Source organism: Notothenia coriiceps, unplaced genomic scaffold, assembly GCF_000735185.1.
Source record: "Notothenia coriiceps isolate Sejong01 unplaced genomic scaffold, NC01 NC01_scaffold00030217, whole genome shotgun sequence".
Taxonomy (NCBI): Eukaryota; Metazoa; Chordata; class Actinopteri; order Perciformes; family Nototheniidae; genus Notothenia; species Notothenia coriiceps.
This window is the reverse complement of record NW_011362918.1, coordinates 385,816-409,163: the sequence shown is the minus strand read 5'-3', so window position 1 is coordinate 409,163 and position 23,348 is coordinate 385,816. Positions and strand designations below refer to the sequence as shown.

The following is a 23,348-nucleotide window of genomic DNA, read 5'->3' as shown; positions in this document are numbered from 1 at the left end:
CGGAGGGGCAAGAGGATGGAAGGGGAGGAAAAAGAGGACAGAAAACAAAAAAATAAGACATCTTTTGGAGCCAAAAAGTGGCAGTTAAAATGAAAGACTACACATAAAACGACATTGAAAGCTAGAAATGCCTTTACACCTTTAACATAATAAGAACTGCATCTACTCACTGTGAGCAAAGAGGCCCTGGTGGTGCTGGATTCGTCCTGAATGCTCTTCTTCCCTGTGAAGATGCTCTTGAGGTTCCTCCTCACCTCTCTGTTGAAGATGATGTGGAAGAAGAAGATGAAGACCCCCTGTGAAGAAACAGCAAAACAGATTGTTTTAAAAACTGGGGGGTAAGAATCAGATTGAGAAATGTTTTATTCAACCAAAGGACGATAAATCAAGTTTCGTTATAGTTACCCATTCAAACAATTAATGAAAACACAATCAAAATTGTAAATAGAAAAAAAGCAAAAGAATAATGTATTAATTAATAAATTTAAAATATACAAGCAAATATAATTTGTATAATAAATTGGGAGAAAAAAAATTAAATAAAGATACAAACTAAAAAAAACATATAATTACAATGTATCGAAACTAGTGCCATGACGACAAGGCTGGAAATGGGATCTATGTGTAATGCCGAATAGTATATACAAGTAAGATATATCAAAATGGTAGTATTTAATAGTATTACTGCCAATGTGATGTAAGTATTGCACAGTAGAATAGTAGAAGATTAATCCTGAGTGATTGTATGTAACTGCATCATCAGCTGTTGATAATGATCATGACATATGTTTAGGTGAACCTGTGCTACCTGCAGGCAGCTGAAGACGGCGAACAGGTAGTGGAATGTCATGACGTCGCTGTTGACCGCCAGAAGGCCGAGCATCCAGGTGGCGCTGATGAAGAGCAGCAGGAGGAAGGCCATTCGTAGTGCAGGACTGAGGAGGCCAAGATGCACATGGATCAGCACTTTATATCCATGTTTCTATGTTGTCCCATATATAGAAATATGAAAGTGACTTACATAGCTCCTGACTTCTCCACATCCTTCTGCCTGCGACCACAGGAAGCCTTCGCAGCCAGGATAAAGATCACTATGTTCACCTAGGAAGACAACATATATGTTAGGGTATTTTATTTTGATATTTGAGACTTTTAACTTATATGGTTTAATCCGCAGCATTAAATGTTCAGATTACATTACAGTTTTTTGATAATCACAAGAACCAGTCATTTGGGGAATATCTTAATTCAGGCACATACCAGGACGACTACAAAGATGGGTCCTGCGAAGCTCCAGATGAGTGTGTCATGGACGGAAAGCCAGCAGAAATCTGGGTTCCCGTAACCCTGGGGGTCAAGACCTACTGCCAAACCTAAAGACACACACAGAAGGCACACACAAATAGAATTAAAGAATTGTACAATTGTTTTAATTACAAAAAGTCTTCTTTATCCCTGGTTCTCCTTCCCTCTCTACCTCACCTGCAGTTTTTAAGGTAGTGCTACCAACATTCTCCTCCTTTTTTTCCAGTATTCTCTATCATCTTGATTACCTATTACTGGCATTTATCATTTGTTATCATTATCTGTTTCTATTTCTGGATCTCCGTACGTCTTCCTTTAAAAATCTATATGTCTCTCACACCATGTCTCAAATTCCAATAATCTTTCCCTGGAATCTACTATTGCCAAAACATGTCAGCACAACGCACACCTTTTAATATATGACTCTAATCTTAACATGCATCAAAGGGTTATAAAAAAAATGGCAGGCTTGAAAGAGTGCAACTAATTGCCGATACTAGATGATTAAAATCTTGCCTTTATTTCAAGAGAGTGAAAGAAGATTTATGTGTTTGCGGCATGTTGAGACAATTGGATGTTTATTTTATCCACGTAATTAATGCTACTGTTTTGTGTTTATTTAACATATTGTGAACATCCAAATCTTTCCTCCCCCTTCAATCATTTTCCCACGAGGATCACAGCCTCTTCAGGACATACAAGTCACAGCACGAAAGCATCCTGCCTTGTGTGTGCGTGTGCGTGTGTGTGTGTGTGTGTGTGTGTGTGTGTGTGTGTGTCTCACCAGTGATAATAGCCGGTATGCCCCAGCCCATGGCGTAGTAGAACCTCATGTGGCCGTGGTTGATGTTCCGCAGCTCTGTCAGCATGCGGTAGATGTGCAGCCCCTCCACGAACATCCAGGCGAAGGTGCACATGTAGAAGTAGTGGAGGAGGATGGCTATCACCGTGCACACAAACTGGGGGGAGATCAAACAAAGGACAGAGAGAATGGGGAGGAGGAAGAGAAGACAAAGTATGAGTGTACATTGTAAGGGAACCAGATAAGAGATATATTAAAAGCAGCTTTTGTCTTATTGTCATCCCTGATTTCCCTTTCTATAACATCCAGTAATTTCATTTTTAAAGTGCTTTTAATGCAATGTATTTTCTGTTAGCCGATGCTTTTGTTAGTGTATATTTCAATAATCATTTATTGGAAAAAATGCCCCTATAAACCAAAAGTGCAAGCCTTTTAAATGTCATCTTGTTTCAACTATGAAACATTTGCTCTTCTATTGGCTAGCGCTCTAATACATTGTACAATCATGATAGGCTCAGGGGCGGGACATCTATAAGTTGGTTGACCAATCACAACAGAGCTGACCAGCTAACCAATCAGAGCAGACTGGGCTCTGGTTTCAGACAGAGGATGAAAAGAGTCTTATCAGGCTCCGGCTAATTTCAATGGGGATTTTTGACACATTTTGATTTAAATCAGCAATATTTACAGCCCTATAGCTAGCATGCATACCTCTTCTTTTTTTCAATGATTAATGTCTTTAAATAAAACAGGTGGATGTAATCTATCTCCACACTCTTTTATCTCCTTCCCTCCCTATTTCCAGGTCTGTTGCTGCACTGGAAGAATGCAGTGTGTCAGGGAATGTCCCAGCAGTTGGAACTGTATTTGAGTGTAGCTGTGTATTGCTGCAGAGATCAGAGACAGAAAGAAAGAGACTGCTTTGACAGGGTTATAAATCATGCTGCAGATGGCCCTGGGCACACACTGACAGCATTCCACAGTTGAGAGACACACACACACACGCACGCAGCACGCACGCACGCACGACACACACACACACACACACACACACACACACACACACACACACACACACACACACACACACACACACCTAAGCACAAGATAGAGGACTCCACGTACACTTATGAATTAACAGAGATGGAAAAAACAAATGTGTGTTCTCTCTTTTTTTTTTATCTGTGCAGACTTGGCTTCTGGTTGCAGGTGACGCAGCGTGTTGTCAGTCAGAGATTGAATCCCCCTCGTCGCAGTCAAAACACTGTGAGTCAGTACGTTTCTGACCCACTCCTTATCTACTTTCCTAGTTTGTTGGTTTGTTGGGCTTTTACTGGGCTTATTTGCTTAAGATTAATGTCTTTGTTTGAGCTATTAGGGCGATGAAGGCATTGCTATAGCAGCATCGGTCTATGCAACCTGGGTTTACTGAATTTTCACAGAGACCATTGAACTCAAAACGTACATCTGGTTTAGCAAGACTACTCATTGCTGACACATTCATTTGAAAGAACACTTTATTACAAGAGATGCTAAAAGGTTAACTAGATATTGTTGTAATAGTTACATTACTGAGCATGTTTTCTGACTCCTCTCCACTGTTATGATTGGCAATTGACTTTTGATGATGACTGTTTAGGATGGTTATGGTTAAGCATAGTTAGATAGTTTTATTTTTCACATGTCTTGTATTAAAGAGCCCCAACAGGTTGCCAAAAAAGGCAAAGGACCTGGGTATGATTCAAACATCGAATTAATTAATTAATTAATTAGACTTGGATTAAACATATGGCATTTATGACACTTGTTACAACCCCCTCCACTCCAATAGAGGTCTCTGTCTTTGTGTTCTGCTTGCTGGCTCTTGTTTGTGTTTCAGGTGATCAACCTGATGAGCCACACTTGGGCCGTCGACATAAAAGGCCAACACCAACCCATACTGCCCTCTCACTCTTCTGTTGGACACGGCCCCTTCTTTGTTTCTGCACCTTTTCACACACCCATACACACAATCATTACTGATAACTGACTTCCACATTTATTAGGCTTCTTTGAAGACCTTTGGTTTTTGTGGTATTGCAAATAAATATGCTTTTTGTTACACTTAACTTGTCTAGTCTCCCATCTTTGTTGCAGCCTATGAGCCAGGCCGTAACACACTGCATGATTGTCACATTACTACATCACTACACTTAATGGACTAAGCCGATTGAAAGTGACTTACCATAAGTGCACCCAACCATTTATTTATTATCTCCTTATGTCTCCCCAAGGCCTACCAAGTGTGTCCCATGTCTTCTAAAATTAGCAAGATCTCCCGTCAATTATCCGATTAATAATGTCTTCTGTACCACAAACATGCACAAGATTTATCAAGTGAAAACTAAGACGTTGTTTTGGGAAACCTTCCCCAGTGCCTACCGCCCTGAAGCTGGCTTCTGGAGACAGGTACCAGTCACAGCATGTCTCCACTACTGGCACTACGAGGTGTGTGTGCATGTGTGTGGTGTGTGTGTGTGTGTGTGGGACTCCAAATGGTTGTGTCAGCAGACTTCAAAGAATTCCCACACTTCTTGATCCTGTACTGTACTGCATATGACCTACCCAGCTCCAAACTAGGTTACGGCTTTAACATGATTAGCTTATTACATTTATCAGGATATTGCACGTTTTTTATAGTTACAAGGTAACAACCAGCTGCGAGTGTCAATTCAATAAAATTAACCTATAGAGGGTTATATTCGGAGATAGCTTTGGCTACCAGCACATTCCTTATTATTACAGTCATTAGCCAAGCCTCAAAACTCATAATCTGTCAAATAAAGACAGTCTCAGGTAGGTCTTGGTTCATTCATCCTAGTAAAGCCCCAGTCAGTGCCATGTTAAGATGGCAGCCCGCAGGCCAAACAAATAGCATTCAGTCTTTAAGTCAGTAAACACTAGATTTGTATCCCCCTTCAGGTTCCACCATGCCACAAGCATAGGAAAGTGTTGTGGTCCTGTACCGTATATTTGTTTTTTTCCATTTAGATGCACAGGGCACCATTAATGTACCTTCTCCTGATTTATATATATATTATAGCATAGGAATACTTGAAAAGAGGTAAGACTAATTTTCTGTAATATACAGAACTTCTTGTCTGGGATGACCAGAGTTAGCTAGGAAAGGCTATTCAACATCCAAAAGTTAACGTTTAACTGCTGCAAAATTAAGAAATGTATAAGTAATGGATCAACTATTGAAATAGTTAGCTAAAGTAACGGATAAACTGTTAACAGAGTTGGCTTAAAGTGATAAACGGGTGAAATAGTTGATTAAAACTAAGGGTTAAATAGTAAAAATAACTAGTTAAAAGTTTTGAATAAGCTGTTAAAAGTAATAACTAAAAGTAATGGCTACATTTTGAAATTGGCTACAAAAACACTCACCGGGTTGTCCGTCTGATTGATGCCGAGCAGGAAGATGAGTTCAGAGAAGAAGAGCGCTGCCACAAGGTTCCTGTGGATGGCGTGGAGGTTGGAGCGGAGACGGCGCAACAGGCACAACAAGATGAAGGTCAGGAGGAGGAGGAACAGGGAGACGGACACCGTGGTGTAGGTGACGATCTTCAGAGGGAGAACGTCACCGTGCTGGGGGGAGCAGAGCCAGGAGTCAATGACAAAGTCGGAACATACGTATCTTAGTTAGATGTTTATGGATCTTCTTAGAAATACCTCTCTCTTTGAAATGTCCATGAGCACGGCGAAGCTGGTCATGTGGTTACACTGGCAGCTGATGTGGCTGTTGTTCCTGTTGAGCACCTCGCAGCCTTTAGCCGACCAGCCGCCCGTACCTCCGATCCTACACACACACAACACATGAAAGTTACAACTTCACAGCAAACGTCATGAATGCTTTTCTCAAAAGTTCATTCCCGAGTCCAACTCACGTGATGGAGTGGTTCCAGAAGACACACACAGGTTTGGTTCTCTCCTCCGTCTCCAGCATGGTGTACTCCAGGGTGATGGGGGGGTCCAGGATGGGAGGAAGAGGCGGACCCTCGCTGTGCACCGAGGCGCTCACTATGGCTGTGTTGATCACTGGGCGGTTGGGGATCCTAGAAAAACATACAAAAATACAATCAAGCATGACCCAAAATTGTTTTAATTAAAGGTTTTAATCACTGACGTATAGTAAATGTAGCTTTTTATGGCTTTATCACACAGACGCACAAACACACTCTCACGAACATTAAATCATACTGTACATAACAGACCCACACCTATTTGTTGAATGTCTTTGTTTTCCTTCTGTTCCTAACATATTCTTAGTAGATTTTTCTCTTTCCAAACACATAGTCCTGTTCAAATGTTCTGTCTAACTTCAGAGGATTTTATAGGCACTGATAAGGTTGTTCCTTCAAACATGCCTACAGTAAATGTTATGAGAGAAGCAGTCACATGGTTTCTTCAAATTGTTAAATTATGCATTATAGTCAAGTACAGTTGAAACTATTTAGAGTTCAGATTATATATAGGCTCTCTTTCATTAATTTGTTTAGATTTTGTTTGAAATTGACTAGATAACACTTCATAATTTAATCGTAGCTAAGAGCATGAGACATCAGTGTCATACAGTGTGGCAAATAAGGCAGTTTAAAGGTATTTGAAGAACGATTAAGTCATTAGTAGCCCCTAAACTTTAAGTGTGTACCTCATACTCCTGCGGTCCGGGTCGTATCTTTCCGGAAGGAGTTTCCCTAGTGTTTTATACACTATAACCACGGCAACCGGCAAAGGGGCAGCTGGCTCAAGATAGCGTCGTTTCCTGTCAGATACTGTTTGCTCTTCCTTCTGTGGGGCATCGGTCTGAGTAGGCAGGGCAAGGGTGGGCTCCACTGGAAGAAGATAGCAAGAGATAAATTGACACTTCTTTTACACGTTTGAAGTTTTGCAGCTTGACAAATGCTTAGTTTCTGCAGCTTTCCTACCTCTGTGGGAATGAGTGCGGAGGTTGAACTGCGGGAAGTGGACGGATGAGCCAAGCTCTTTGGAGTATTCCTCCTGGATGTCCTGGAACCGAGGCAGCGTCGCCCTCTCCGGATCCGACACATCCAGGTAATCCACGGTCAGAACTGGAGAAGTGGTAGAGAGAACAGGATACGTAGGCAAAAATTAAGAATGATATCTCCGATGTGAGAACTCCCTTTTCCGCAACATGTGATTATGGCACTCACTCATGTTGTCAGTGACGATGGTGAAGGGTTTCAGGTACGTTTTCCTAACGTTCTGTGCCAGGGTGTTGGTGTATTCCTCGAAGTTGTGCAGCAGATGGGCGGTGCCACCTTCAGTCTTCTGGATCTGATCCCAGTGCTCCTTGGTGTCAGGATCCAGTATGGCGCTACCTGCACGCACCAAGTTCTGGAAAATGAAACCATAACGATTTAAATTACTGCAAGTAAACGTATCCTATAGTAATTAAAGAGCAGTAATGTCACAATGGTGGAAACTTTGAAAATGCATTGGTGGATGAAGTTGCTCTATTAGTGAGAACCAACCAGTGGAGGGCAGTGTGCCACCAGTGCAACCAGAGCTACAGACTGGGATAAAAAGGTTTTAAGATATTTCCATTGAGGGATTAAAGTTGGGATCCACTCAGGAGAACAGGTAACCACTGGAATTATTTATTCAAGTGGTCCATGCATCCTGTTTCTACCTCATTGAACTCTGCATCCCTCATGGCGGTGAGGTCGAAGCCAGCCTGCCGGCTCTCGTACTGCAGCACGTGGTTCAGCAGCTGGGCGGCCGTCTTCACGTCGTTGCCGTAGTAATGCTGGGTGTTGTTGGTGGCGCTGTGCAGCATGCGCACGATGGTCTTGGAGTGCTCACTGTCCATCCTGGAGCTGTTGCGCCGCAGGTCTTCATTCTGGGAGAAGGGAAGGGTGGGAGCATTTAAAAAGAACAAGCAAGTCAAGGCAGAGGCACATTGAGTGGGTGCGATGACACATGAGAGAAGTTGGTCAATCCCGGGATTAGTGCAGCTTTGAGAATTAGACTCAGGTTCAAACACAATAGGTGAAAAATGCTAATCCTATAAAATCAGTCAATGCAATTTTTCTTTTAAATAATTTCAAGTAATTATTATGATTATTATAAGAAAGATCAATCCAGTGTTGCGCCATTACAAGTGCAACAAAAGCCTGACATTATTTATTTTGAAGATGTTACTGGTTAGGAATTCAAACATAAGAAGCGTTTACATTTTCAGTCTTTTCAAAGAAGTAAATAGATTAAAGTGTAAGACTAGCTCAAGCCACATTATAACTTGGTAAAATGTCATTACTTTGTAAAAGATTTCTGGCCTTAGTGGCCGTATAAATGTTATTTTTTCATTTAGCTCTTACCAGTTTCTTCAGATGGGAGAAGGTGACCGTGGTGCAGTTGAAGAGCTCAGGAGATAACCAGCCCTTCTCCTCGCTGCAATGGCGGATAGCAGTACCTGTAAAAATAGAAGGAAAAAAAGTAATTAAAGAAAACGTCTCACAGACAAACAGAAAGCAGTCAAGTTGAAGATCTATTCATTTGATTGTATACAATATGTTAACAAAATGATAATAAGGCACATTCAAACATTCTTTAGTGAAGGTTACTGGGGCCGTGTGCAAACAGAATGGCATACGTATTACTCATATAAGTAGAAACTGTTCATTTTCACAAGAAAAATTCAATCTATATTTGATTAAAAACGTACTAAAAATGCAAGAATTTAGTCATAAACCGCTTAAAAAGTGTAAAACTCTTCCCATTTTAGTGGTTTAAACATTTCTAACCGTACTGATTAGTTCCAGTCTGATAAAGTTGGAGAAAAGATCTGATCCAAATGAAAAGTCTCTTCCAATGCCTTTGTTTGAAGATAAGAAATGTCTGAAGCACTCGCCAGTTGGAGCTAAGAGAGGGCAACGAACAGCGTTAGCAAATAAATTCCCCTTTGGGTTTGGGGAGACAACAATAGGGTTGCCATAGTGACGGCAGTAACTGGGGGGTAACCAGGAAAGTGACGGCGCTTTCCTAAGGGACAGGTCAGTGAACTTGAGACACACACACACACACACACACACACACACACACACACACACACACACACACACACACACTTACCGTCAGCTCTCAGTGTACCTGGTGTTTTTCCAAAAGTCTCTACACACAAAGCCTGTACGCAGTTGGCCAATGAGAAATCCCCGCTGGATTAACGGACCAATCAGAGAGCCTGTGTTTTTAAGCTTCAGAGAGAGTGTGCTTACATGACTTAAAATGCATTAAGTCACAAACACAGCCACCCAGCTTCTGAATCCAGCTGTCATTACTCAATTAATGTGAATACTTTGACATAGAGGCAGGCCTGTTTTTCGTTTTTTTTAAGGTTCAGCAGGACATTTTAATCAAATATACTTTTGGAATCCAGTGAAAACATATATTTTTTGTTAGGTTGTTTGTTGGCGGTTGCTGAGTTCAGATACTGCCAATCTTCTCAATAATTTTTTAAGTTAACCAATTTATAAAATATATTAAATGTCTGCTTGCTACCAAATTGTTTGCTGGGTTCTTTAAAAATGTGTAAAGTTGAATGTGTGTCGTATTTGAAGATTTTTAGTTTCAGTTTTGTTTAAAACCCCAATAAATATAGCAAAATCAAATAAAAATAAATTTAACATAGCACTCACCAATAGATCCCTTTGGACAGTTTATTGCGGCGGGGCGTCCGAATTTGGTCTTTGGCCACCAGATGCCTGCATCAAACGCCTTGGGACAGACCTCGTACACCACTGTGGAGGAAAGGACAAATAAAACAGATTTCTTTTTAGGTGTTGACGTGGTTTTTAACACAATCAAATAGTTAATTCCTGTATATCTGGGTTGAAGAATCTCCAGGACAAACCAAGCTTGTTTATAACTCCTCGTACTGAAGTTGAAAAATCCCTCAGTGTTTTCTTTTCTACTTTTTAGACACTTAGCCTTTCCTTAGCGATCATTTCTTTAAAACACGAGACATGATGTCATTCCTAAAGGCAGCGGTGACAGATCCTGCCATGGATGGTCACATCTCAGTGACCATCCATGACCTGACCAAAGAAACCTCTGGCTTGTTTCATTACTCCATCCACACTCCCTCCTTGCCTAAACCAATAGTGAGTTAACCCTTTAGATCTGAAAAAATGTCTTATGTCTCGACTGAAGAGTACTTGAGTAAATGTACTTAGTTATATTCCACCTCTTCTTTCATTAACAGTCAAAACACGTTCTGCAGAGCTTCATATTGGGTGGAACAGTTCGCACATTGACATTTGTTTTCTCTTCCATTCATCTGTACTGTATTGTCCCGCTGCCAAGCCAGCTCTCCAGCCAGCCTTAAATCTTCTGCTTGACTGGTCTGCGACAAAGATGCGCAGTTAGCTCGAATACAGCACCGGCAGCTGTGAGCGACAATGTTTGTCTCCTTTTGACACTTTGCCAATTCATGCAAGCTCACTTGAACACAACCTAAACTTTTAAAGGAATATTACAACTAATCTAAAATGTTTTTCTTTCTTAAAATCTCCCCTCTTTACCATGAACACCTTTTTTTAATTGGACAAATGTATCAGAATTCAAGGCTTCATTTATTCATTGATAGTGTTTTTTGAATAGTTATAGACTGGAATGAGTACATTTAACATTTTCATAAAAGTTATAAAGGCTTTTTTTAACCTTCAAAGCTAATATTAAGGATGAGTCTTCCTCAATTTCTTATTTTCTTGCCGTAACATTACATTCTGTCGGGAACATACCCTCGCATCCAGTGGGAGTGACTTCAGCGAAGGGGTTATGACAGCGGTTACACTGGCGCCCGATGACTCCTCCTTTGCAGGGGCACTGCCCGGTGATGGCGTCACATGTTCGAGACTCTGAGCCAATAGAGAAACACTCGCAGGGGTAGCAGGTGTCCTCGCCTTCTGGCCGATAGTGGTTTTCCTGCAAGAGAAGACATTATATTTACTCGGTTAAAATTAAGCTTTAGATGTGCTTTAAGTGCATTTTTAAGGTAATTCGATGCTGTTTGAACTGAACCGTGTTGTATTATGTATTCCTTTTACCTTGCAGCGACACTCTCCAGTGGTCTTGTTGCAGTCTTTATGAAATCCTCTGTTAGTATCACAGTGACAGGGTCCACACATCGGACTGCCCCACCAGCCCTGAGGACACGGTTTCTCCACTCTGTCGTCAAAAACAACGGCACATTAGTTAAAGCCATTGATACATTACCAATGTATTAAACTAACTGAGATTGTGACAGCGTAAAAGATGCCACACAATAGGAACTGCAGGTTAAAGGCTCAAGCCACATGCAAAGTACATTCAAATGCACTTATTTATTAACGTATTTCCACAGCTTGGACAAAAGGCTCCATATCTGATAGTTGACAATCTGTCCAGTTTATCTGCAACTAAACGCTGTCTGTCGCCCTGAATCTAGAATAAACTTCCCCGACGCTTTAAAGTCAGGTAACCAGGTGTGACCCATTGACACAACACACACACTGAGTCTCTATCTCCCTCTGGAGATCTCCGACTGGGAGATGTGATCTGATAGGGGGACGAGCAGCAGTGTGAGGGCAGCGGTGACTAAACATGTATGGAGGATCAGTCGGGCATGGAGGGGGAATCCCACATCCTGCTTAAGAGAGGAAGTGATGCGTGTCATAGGGGTCAGGGTTCAGGGGAAATGGCTGCTTCTCAATCAGGGCTGGCTAATTCCTGTGTGCACTCAGACAATGCAGATCCAACACTTTCTGCACATAAACATGTGAGTATTTCCTTTTTGTTTCTTAACCCTCTCTCTCTATGTGTATAAACAATCGAGCTCAGATTACTGCCTAATAAAACTGCTCTCAATGACAAAAAGAGCAAGAGCCTAACATAAGATAAGTGCGCTTTTCTCTGGATAGAAAAGACTGTCTCTGAGGAAGCATGTAGCATGCTTCTTTAATTGAAGTTAAAATAAATTATTTATAAAGGTTTTTTTTAGCATTTGAAATGTTTCTTGAGACAAAGAAGATCATGGTGTGCTACTGGGTCAGAATCAAATATAATAAGGTTTCAGAAGGCGACAGAGTTTCTTAAGAAGGGACCTTACTTGTTTTCACAGTATTGGCCAAAGTGGTTCTGACCACAGTCACAGGTGTAGCCGTGGGAGGAGCTTGGTTTGCGAACGCAGGTGGAAACATGCTCACAGGGGTTGAGCTGGCAAGCATCCACACACTCCTTACCAAAATAACCTGCAAGACAAAGAGAAAACAGCGTGGAAGGACAATCAGACGTTGCTGAGAGACAAGTAGAGTTTTAATCAAGTGGATGTGTTTGGGGCAAGTGTATATTACCTGGGTCGCAGACACAGGTGTGTGTGCTCCAGTCATCGCTGCAGTGACTGTTCTCAGGGCAGATGTTGGAGTCACAGGGGTCGGCCACGTCACAGCCGTCCTCCACGTGGATCTTCAGGCCCTTAGCCATGTTCACGTTGGCAATATTGGTAGACGTCTCGCCCATACGCACACCCTGGTGGAAGGCACACAATGTGGTTAAGAAGAAGAGAAATGATAAGTGGTTGAAGAAAAAACAAGATTAGCACATGCACTTACCTGGATGCATCCGACAAATCCTTTTCTGACATGGTTTCCATCTCCAGGCAAACCTCCTAAATGAAGAGTTTGCAGCTTCAATCCTGGGAGTTCATTACCGATCTCCACTGACTTCTGCTTAAAAACACAGGACAGAAATGGACAAAATTAAACTCATTTCTGGATTTAGCATTTAAAAAGCCTTAGCTTATTTGAAGACGATGCAGTAGCACCTGAAATGGTTAGGTCAGCTAATATTCTCACAGGATTTGTTGCTGTTCTGAGTTTGAATCTTAATGTTATCTCAGATGTTTTTATCCATTACCTGGTTAACGCCGTAGTCCAGAGAAACAGAAGCCATGTATTTGATGTCTTTTCCGTCTTTAACGCTTCTCAGTTCTACCAGCAGGTGATGCCACTCCCCGTCATTGACCCGAACTTTGGGGAAGCTAAGTGACGCTACCAGCTTGTCCCTCAGCAACACCTCCATACGGACCTGTTGCTCACTCACCTGCGTGGAGTACAGATTACAAATAATGACAAGACTGCGGGAGTTGCATTTTATGATGATGATACCATTTTTGCTTACATTTGTTGACAATGTGCTATATACTGTATCTCACCATGAGGTTGATGGTGGAGTAGGCTCCGGCGTTGACCTGCATTAGGGTGCCAGCAGGCTGCCTGGTGCGAAACATGAGGCCCATGTACCAGGGAACAGCCACGGTGATGTCCATCTCGCTCCAGGAGATCAGAGCCTGGCCGTCGAAGAACTGAGGAGAAGGCATCACTGGACAAGAGAGGGGAAAGAGGAAATATGATTTGTGTTTCAGCATTTTAAGGATAATTATGTGCCACATTAATATTGAAACGTATCCTCTTCAGTGAAGACAAACAGAAAGTAAAACAATGGGGAGATAAGTAGCAACCATGTCTTTGTGACAGGAAGCAAAATAGTAGATAGGAAAAGTTGTCTTTATTTTTGAGAAACACAAGCATTAACAATTCCACTTTTATGTTAAAGAGGCAGTTTTCAATTATATTTTAACTATAAATATTCTTAAGTGGTTGCTTTGAATGTAACGTATTTGGTTTTTGAATTAAACATATGGCTTAAGAATGAATAGCTTGGTTACGATGCTTAGCCTATAGGCCTACGTGGATTTATGCTTGTTTACATATTTTTCTTCATTATGGGTAATACAATTGCTGTTTTATGATTTAGGATTTCACAGTTATTCCTCAACTAACATTCCTGTCCAGACAGATATTCTGAAAATCCACAGAAAATCCAACGCACAAATCACATACTACAGTATATAGACAGTAAGGTCCTGTACAGTAAGTGCTGAGAGAGAGATCATGAAACACACACACACACACACACACACACACACACACACACACACACACACACACACACACACACACACACACACACACACACACACACACACACACACACACTCCTGATGATATTGGTGATGTTTTTAATGTTGTTAATGATGTCAGGACTTATGTCCTAAATGTTGCTGTATTATCGTTGTATTGTTTTAAGTGTCGGACCCCAGGAAGAGTAGCTTTTGTCGAGAGCAAAAGCTAATGGGGATCCTTAATAAACATAAACTCTGAGGGTCCATCCATCAGCACAACATACAAAGTGTTTCCTCCCACATAATCCAGTATGTGCTCAGTTCCCCAGGGCACATATTTCCACAGAAGTGTTCACCAATACACACCTACACAAGCTGTAATTATGGGACAAAGCAAAACAAAATTCTCCTGTTAGCAACACTAGCTTCAGCCAGACTAATTTACCAAAGCTTAGTCATACATAAAGTAAAAACAAAATCAGCCACTCCTCATTTATGATTAACTTATCAACACTCAGCTTTGAATAATAAGAATAAAAGAGTCCACAGGCAGAAAGGTGCTTTAAGCTAAATGTGAGCAGGTAACATGCTAACATTCTGGAGTTTAGCAAGTAAGATTGACCAGGTTCCTCTAAGTTCAGCCACACATTTATTTCTTATATTCATTATTAAGCTTTTTTATATTTACATTTTCTTACTGTTTTTTTTAAAGATCAAAGAGTAAATCTTAAACATCTAAGTCTTCAAATTCTGCCAAATCAGAGCTTGCATTTGACCGTATCTACTCTAAGTTAGCATTACAGAACTCATCCCAAATCTTTTAAAATATGGTCTACACTTTAAATGTGATCTGATAGAATAAAAAGAAAAAAGGTGGATGAATAAAAGGTGGATTTCAGTTTTTTCATGTCGGTCCAGTCTGGATCATTTTGGCAGAGAATCCACCATAACAAATCTCCTGTTTCTCGTGTGGCAGCTAGGTGTGCTTTGCCTCAGTCCAAATGTGTCAACAAGCGACATAACAGCCAAAAACCTCTTCCCAGCTTGCTGTGATCACACCCCAGTTTAGATACTGGATACAAGGCCTGGCGCTGGCTAGGCGGCTACCTCATAGACGAGAGAGCAAGAAGAGGAATTCACACCTTCGCACATTGTTTGGAAGATCGCCCCGAAGGAGGAAATCAAAGTTCTTTATTTACGAAGGAAGAACATGAGACTATGGAAATAGCAAAATAGTTAATACCCTACCTACATGTATTTATCAATAAGTACTCTGTATAGGTCCTTGTCAGAGTAACATGAGGGAACACATATAGGAGGTCAGTGTGCGCATGTGTTTGTTTTGTTTCATCCTTTGTCTGCTGTTTAGGTGAGTCAGAGAGTTGGTTATTGTCCTTTGACTTCAGACCTGAGGCTATCCTTAGTGTGTGTACAGTAGAAAGCTTCACCGTGAATCTCCATTGAATCTGCTGCATGACTCAGACTGACTCAGGGGCGGAGCTCTTTATCCCGTTTGATCTCCCACACACACTCTATTTCCTGGAAGTCCTTCAGACTCACACACTTTGTGTTTACTGTTGGTAAACACACACTTTTTGATCTTCAGAGATAAGTCTTCTTCTCACCTTGTTCACAATTCTTGCCTCCATAACCGGTTGGGCAGTCGCAGCTGTACGTACGCCACTTGCTGACACACACTCCTCCGTTCTGGCACATGTCGTCCGTGCAAAAGTTTTTCTTTGCTGGACAACCTTGAAATTGAACACATAGATTGTCATGAATTTGTGAAGAGTAAGTAGATAATCAGCAAGAGTATTTGTCCTAGCAATGTTGAGCATGGCTTAAGTTTACCACGCAGCATATCATACCTGCCGCAGTGCCGTTGTTGGCGATGTAGCTGGCCATGTCGATGGGTTTGCTGTCGATGGTGAGGTTTCTCATGCAGCCCACAAAGTCCATGTTCCTGACCGGGAAGTCCTCAGGTAGGTTGGGAACCCCGCCCAGCAACAGCGGACCAGTCAAGTCCAGTGACCTGCAGACAGAAAATGGATTAGGGTGAAACCCAAAATGTAGAAAATCACCTTTAAATACATATTTGTCAATGTTTAAAATAAAAGAAACCAGAAAAATAAGAGGCCTAAGTGGACACATGCACACACACTTATTTGTATCTCTACATAGTTGCAACAAGGATACCAGAGCTTTGCAAAGAGTGTAACATGTGAATCGAAAAAAATATAATTTTGAAAATTGTTCTGTTCGGTGGCATTTCTCAGGTCACCGTACTGGTCTAAAACTTACATTTGTATTTTATATATTATAAATACTCCTGACACCTTCTTAAAAAATGTGGCGGTATGTGACATCCATAGTGTGCCTTGTTCAAAGTTAATACAACATATTGCTAATTATGGTAAATTCAAGTTTAAACTGAAATGTCCTTCTGTGTGCATTAATCCCACTCAAAACATTCTCCACAACAAAACAGGGTATGTATATTTGTATATTTCAGTAAGAGTATCCTCCAAACGCCTCTCAGCCTCTGTGACCTGTGCAACAAGTTCCTGAAGGAATGTAACCTCATTAACTCCCCTTTGAAGCTCTCTCCCTGACTGTCCCCACCCTCTGCAAACTAAATGTGTCCCAGCATGCTAGCTCTCCATAAGACTCATTAAAAAAAAGTCCCACGCTTTAAAAATAAAAACTCATTAGTGTTCGGTACACAGTCAATCGGTTGAAACCTGTGTTGAGGCGAGCTTTGCAGTGTATAAGGCCATGTTTGACAGCACGAGGATGAACTCAGATTAGCAGACAAAAAGAAGGGAGGGTACAGTGTAATCTTTTGCAATGAAGGCACTTTAACATAACCCCTAAGGTAGAACATATTAACATATTAGTCGGACTAGTTTGTGTGCGGAGTGTGTGTGTGGTTTGTGTTGGAGATTATGTGTGTTAAGACCTAAACAGAGAAAGACAGAAGCAACACAAATGTATCACAAATTTAAACTGAATGTTGAGAAAATCGGCTAAAGACTGCATTCAGCATTGTTATGCGATTATTATATATTGAGCAGTTAGGTAAGCAGTAGGTGGCGCCATTTCTCCAGTTGCAAAAAAGAGGGCGAAAAAAGATGGCGTCATAAAATGGTACAAAAAGAAGCATGCTCATAATTTATCCTCTTAATCTTTTTCCATTGCACTTTGTCACATTTCCCTTTTGTCGGTACAATAACCCTTTCACTTTAACCAAGCGTTAACATTTGTCAACGATTTTAAGATTTTTTCCGAAGCTTCTACGTTCCACTTCTTTATGTGCAAATTCAAAATGTGCAGATGAAAGACAAAATAGACTATCTTACTTCTTCTGTCCGGTCTGGGTGCCCTGGGCGGCGCAGGAGTAGTTTCCGATCTGCTTTCCGAAACGTATCGCCATGGAGATGTCACAGTCGTCCACAGCCACCACAGCCACCTTCTCTCCAGAGGGTCCATGGGGGATGCCAAGACGCCCAATGTTCGGCTGAAAAACAACAACAACATAAGTTAGAATCATAATTTTCAGGTTGTTTATGGAGCAGGTCAAGTAATTAGATACAAATACATGTTAACATATTGAATCAGCTATAACACCTGAACACCATAAGTTGGGAATAGACAAGAAAAATAGCGAACAAGCAGAGAAGCAAAGAGAAAGATTTAGCTAAGAGTAATGGATAAATGGTGAAATAAAAAAAAGCTAAAAAGCTAAATTTAATGGATAGACTATTGATAGCGATAGCATATACTAGCAGAAAAGCTAATTGTACGTACTTTAAAAAATGCAAACTTAAGCAAACCTACTTATATCAGACAGTTCAATTGTATGTAAAAAAAAAAGATTGGCACATCAACTAAATCCATAAATAGAAAAAATATCCAGATTCAAATAAATGACAGGTGGTGTAAATCTAGGGGTAAATGAGTTCATCTAGCTCTGGAGGTACGTTTGAGGAAAACTTTTAAGAACCACTACTCTACACTGCATGGAATCGCATTTTTGATCCAAATTAACTTTTTTACAGTGTATTGAAATGGTAACTATCAATGGAATTAATAAGTAATAACATGTAATGCTTGATTTCTTTCAATTCCAGAAACTTGGCTGAGTTTCGATGCTTGATCAGTGCAGGTCAGACCTACGCAAACAATGTTTCTCTGACTTTAGCCGACTTGTAGTAGAAGTACAACGTTTTCTAACGGCTTAGGAACCACAAAAAGCCCATTGTACATTAGCTTGCACCTAATGATTAAAAAGTAGGCAAATTCCTCCATCAAGAATCGAAGCCGAGAAACGTTGATCTTAGAAAATGTTGATCAGCTTAGGAAATCGGGCCACCAAATCGCTTTAGTTTTGGCAATATCTAACCTGAGACCCAAGTGCAGTGGAGCGTATTACTCAACAATAGAGGCATTGGAACAGGAAGCAGGAGGAATTTGAGGAGTTCAATAAAATAAATATTTCCACCAATTAAATAACACCTCTTTACACTCCTTTCATAAACCTGAAAGCAACCATTTGGAGCCATTTTTGGGAAATAAGAAAATAAAATGGTATTCTTGAGATGAATAAAGTTGATAAGGCAATTTGTACTAACATATGTACATTGAATTTGCACAATAAACATTTTTACTTTAGTGGGTGGCTTACAATGGATCAAAAGTGATTAGGTACCACTATATGCTATCAACATCTCATGACTACAACAACACACAACAATGGGACTACAGATCCCAGATATGATCACAGCGCAGTGTTTGCATAAGACACTTTTTAGAGGTTTGACTGTGAGAGCAAAAGAGATTTTAAACCACGCTGGTTGCATTTACAGTTTACAGCTCAAAGACACGAAATAAAAGACGAACATCATTTGTTTTTGTTGTTATTATCTTATCTCACACATTGTGTTGCCATCTTTCATATGATGTTGAAAAAAGTTGACAAAAGAAGCAGGACAGATGGAGAAAGGAGAAGAGAGGCATGCATAGATAGACAATGTGTGTGCATGTGTTTTTCTGCTTCATAAATAGGATTAGAGTAATGAGATACTGGTGGGTCGCTGCAAACAAAGGAGGAGGGGGAAAAAAAGAACAAGCTACATACAAAAATAGGGAAGGAGACGGACCAGAAATAAGAGCCTGGTGGGGAAAGACAAAGAGAAACGGCCAGACGGGTAAAAATGAGCGACAGAGGGAAGCAGTGTCTATTTTGGCCCAGGTGGACTCTGGTCCGGGCATATTTTCCAACCCACAGGGAGTTTATCACTGCCACTCCCTTAGAAATGCCCTGTTTCCACCAAAAACACTTTCACACTTTCAATAAAGACAAGCAGGAAGGGAGAGTGAACAATACTCTGACGCCATTGCTGTTTTCATCTTTAACAATCTGATTTATTTTCTACATTTAATGCAATCCAAGATGTAAACATTACCATACAAAATCGTAATTTTTCTGCGGTTCGACATAATTAGTTGGATGTTGTTATTAGCAACATGTTAAAGTAATGTTTTTTTAAAGTTATAAAGGACTCCGACTTATTCAAACATAAGGAAAAACGATCATCCATCATCATGAGGTAAATCTTCAAAAGTCTTTTTGTCCCAAACTTTTTTAATTACGATAACATAAGACAAAAAACACATATTAAAAACTGGGGAAATTATTAAGTAATTATTCTAAAAATTGCTGATTCATTTTGGTCATTCCATAAGCACCAGTTCAATAATTGCAGCTTTAATGTTACTTTATCATAATTGTACTTAGAATGAAGAAGTTAAAAATGGAATTAAATGTACAGAGCCTGGGTTCATGCTGTTTAGTCACATGCTTTTCCCTTTGTTAGTATCTTTTAATAACTGTATTGTATGTGGGGCATGTAAAGCAATCATAGTAGTAGGAAACCACACCCCTATCACTGGCTAGCCCCCCCCTCCCCCTGCTCTCTACTGTATCTACAGGTGTCTACTTGTGTTAACCCCTTCCACCATCACGTGTGAACAAGTAAACAGTTGGCACAAGCAGCATTATTCAAATCAGAAAAGCCTGTGATCAAGGGAACTGCTCCAGTGAGTGGAGACTACACACAGAGAGAGCTCTTTTGTTCAGAATGTGGCAAAGCTGGAAATAAGTTGGTATAATGCCGCCAGCAGGAGGAGAACAATGAAAACCTGAAGACAAAGAGAAGTTTTCAGAGATGCTCAACAGGGCGATAGAAAGGAAAAGGGAAAAAAGTCTACTCTAGTGCGCCAAAATTCACAGCAGAGAGCAGACGTGTAATAATCGTTGTGATTGGACAGTGTGCTGGAAGTGAGTTTTGCTGTAGTGAGTCTCCTAAGAGGGAAACAATTTGATAAATATGAATTCTGATTCGGTGGAAAAAACGCTTGAGATTTTGCTCGATATTCTACTTTTTGACATATTTCTTGTCTGTCTTTTGTCACTCTACATAAATCTTTATAGATTTGAAGATATTAAGGGGCAACAGAGAAGAAGTTCCCTAATTCTTCTTATAACAATTCCTTACACACTAGGATTAGTAGCATTTTAAAGGAGCAGTACATCATTTTGGATGTTCTTTGATTTATTTCCAAGAGGGAGAGGATAAGATGTGTATCAATATCATGCCTGTGCGTGTCATATTGATGAATATACTTCCTGAAATGTAAAAAAAGTGAAAAATGAGAGAGAAAGTGTGATGACCGTAGAAAAGCTTTTCAAGGGCAACAAAAGGTAGTTTTTCTTATAAAGACATTCTCTCTATTGGTGACTCTGCTAACAGAGGAATCTATAGTTTAACTGATTACAATCTTATTATCTCTTTTGAGTTCAATCCAGCGAGGAAGGGATGAGATAAAGACAGGAAGCAAAACACAGGAGAGGCGGAGATACCCAGATATCGTTCATAATGGACCCGCAACCCATACGACTCGGGGTGCAGCTGTTACATGGGCTGATAACTCATAGGCTGACATGTATATACACACAGTGTGTAAGCGCTACATGTATTTAAGGTGTCTGTGTAATGTGTGTGTAATATGTAGGGGATATGAGCATTAACGCAGCTGTTAGTACATCACTGCTGCTGGCTCACTTCCCACGCTACACCACTTTAAAAACACATGCTCACAAGCACTCACTGCATGGATGAGTGACACCGACGAATACTGCCAAACACACCGTGTCAGTCACGCCAATCAGAATAGTATCCAAACCAAATATCTGACGTGTGACAATGTAAGTAATGTGAGTCATCAATGTAAGTAATGTGAGTCATCAATGTAAGTAATGTAGTCATCTCAACTCCACAAACTTTACACATGGAGATCACTGCCCTGAAATCTTCATTGAGGTTCAAAACTAAATAATGGGAATACCGATTAACAGGGCTTTAAGAAATATGGTTATTTTAGTATTAAGAAGCTCTTTGTTTGCCAATTTTAAAAGCCTTTGTTAGATGAATATTCAAAAATAAGAGGTGATATTATAATCAAAATGGTGAGAAAGGGCGAATAGAGGCGTTTTATTGGTATATCCATCCATCGATCCAATGTGAACCGCTTATCCAGAGTCGGGTGGCGGCCATTTTATCATTTAATCCTTTTATTTCAAGGCTTACACCATGATATTTAGTTAAAATCTTTATTAATGTCATTGAAAAATCTTTGGAAAATTGGTGTTAGTTAGCTGAGTGTGTATGTTAGCTTTGTAACTATTCCCGGTCCAACTTGTATATGGTTTCAGGCTTCTTTCTGACCCCTGCTGCACTTGGCCCGCTCTTTGAGGGGCCCCATGAGAGCCTCTCATTTACCCTCCGCCCCGACTCTGGGCCGCTGAAGATCCCCTCTCTCTCCAACGTGTCGTCTCCAGGGGCGCTAGGCTTGCCGCAGCCATGGTAACGCACTTGATCCCCACAGCTAGCCACAAAGACGAGGAGGGCAGAGGACACGAGCGGAATGAGGAACACACACACACACACGTACGAAAATACACCAAGTAATGCCACATGCAATTAAAAAAAAAAACTTTTTCCCAACATCCAGTGCTCACGCAGGACATAGCGTCTAACTAAGCACACACACACACACACACACACACAAACACACACACACACACACACCTTCTCCCTCAAACGATCACACACTACCTCTTTCAACCTTGGGGCTGCCTGTCAAAGCCGACATTATATCTCAAGCAGCCCCGCGGCCCGGATGAAGAAGCGTTGCTCTGCAGATTGAGTTACATGCAAAACCACAGTTCGACACAGTTTGGCGACAGAAAACACTGTCAGTTACGGGGGGTCCGGGGCCCTAATTACCAGAAATGTGTGTGTGTGTTGTGTGGGTGTTGTGTTTGCGGTGTGCGTGCGTGCGTGCGTGCGTGCGTGCGTGCGTGTGTTTTGTGTGTGTGTGTGTGTGGTGTGTGTGTGTGTGTTGTGGTGTGTTGTGTGTGTGTGTGTGTGGTGTGTGTGTGTGTGGTGTGTGTGTGTGTTTGTGTGTGTGTGTGTGTGGTGTGAGTGTGTGTGAGGTGTGTGTGTGGAGGGGAAGGATGGAAGAATACTCTGGCTCATTATGTGTTTATGCCGTGTGTTTGGGAAACTATGGGAAGGATGTCTGCAGAATGTGTTTTAAGCGTGTGTGTTGAGTGATTCAAGCAGCAAGGTTGGTAATGTGGTGTGTGTGTGTGTGTGTGTGTGGTGTGTGGTGTGTGTGGTGTGTGTCGTGTGTGTGTGTGGTGTGTGTGGTGTGTGTGTGTGTGGTGTGTTGTGTGTGTGTGTGTGGTGTGGGTGTGAGCAGAGCGTGGCTAGCAGAGCTGCAGCACGGCCACACGGTTCACTGCTGATAATAAAGGATAAAACGGCGCACCAGTCTAATTTGATTTTGGGCTCACCTCAGGAAACGTCCATTTGTTCTCTTTGAACTGTTGGATAAAGAATACACGTTGCTTTTAAGTTGGGGCGTCTAGTAAAGCACAGATGGTCTCAAGGAGACCTCAGTTAGTTCTAGTCAGTATTTGTGCCTACTTTGTGAAAATGGCTCCAGTAACAGAGCTGTTTGTTGACAGCATGGCGGTATATCGACAAGCACGCGCTCCAGAGACCACCTCAGAACAGCTCCCACGCCGTCAGCGCCGCACTCCGCGGGCGGCTGGCCAGCAACATCTGGTGGGCGGGGCCAGGACAGACAGGCATCAGCAAGCGCTCATCA

At 41.2% G+C, this 23,348-nt stretch overlaps 1 protein-coding gene across 1 annotated transcript in view; it reads right to left on the bottom strand.

Annotated features, from left to right (window-relative positions):
• The window catches only part of celsr1a (cadherin EGF LAG seven-pass G-type receptor 1a), a 75,179-nt gene that overhangs the window by 6,078 nt on the left and 45,753 nt on the right, over positions 1-23,348 (bottom strand). The window contains exons 13-36 of the mRNA XM_010787340.1: positions 17,471-17,628; positions 15,980-16,143; positions 15,737-15,862; positions 13,362-13,528; positions 13,064-13,249; positions 12,760-12,876; positions 12,502-12,676; positions 12,258-12,399; positions 11,218-11,338; positions 10,912-11,095; positions 9,808-9,909; positions 8,491-8,585; positions 7,803-8,012; positions 7,324-7,507; positions 7,078-7,221; positions 6,801-6,984; positions 6,037-6,204; positions 5,822-5,948; positions 5,537-5,737; positions 2,090-2,264; positions 1,261-1,373; positions 1,022-1,101; positions 809-935; positions 171-296 (exon numbers count right to left, since the gene is read on the bottom strand). Of these exons, the coding sequence (XP_010785642.1) occupies positions 171-296; positions 809-935; positions 1,022-1,101; positions 1,261-1,373; positions 2,090-2,264; positions 5,537-5,737; positions 5,822-5,948; positions 6,037-6,204; positions 6,801-6,984; positions 7,078-7,221; positions 7,324-7,507; positions 7,803-8,012; positions 8,491-8,585; positions 9,808-9,909; positions 10,912-11,095; positions 11,218-11,338; positions 12,258-12,399; positions 12,502-12,676; positions 12,760-12,876; positions 13,064-13,249; positions 13,362-13,528; positions 15,737-15,862; positions 15,980-16,143; positions 17,471-17,628 (3,576 nt within the window). The remainder of the gene's footprint in view (positions 1-170; positions 297-808; positions 936-1,021; positions 1,102-1,260; positions 1,374-2,089; positions 2,265-5,536; positions 5,738-5,821; positions 5,949-6,036; positions 6,205-6,800; positions 6,985-7,077; positions 7,222-7,323; positions 7,508-7,802; positions 8,013-8,490; positions 8,586-9,807; positions 9,910-10,911; positions 11,096-11,217; positions 11,339-12,257; positions 12,400-12,501; positions 12,677-12,759; positions 12,877-13,063; positions 13,250-13,361; positions 13,529-15,736; positions 15,863-15,979; positions 16,144-17,470; positions 17,629-23,348) is intronic.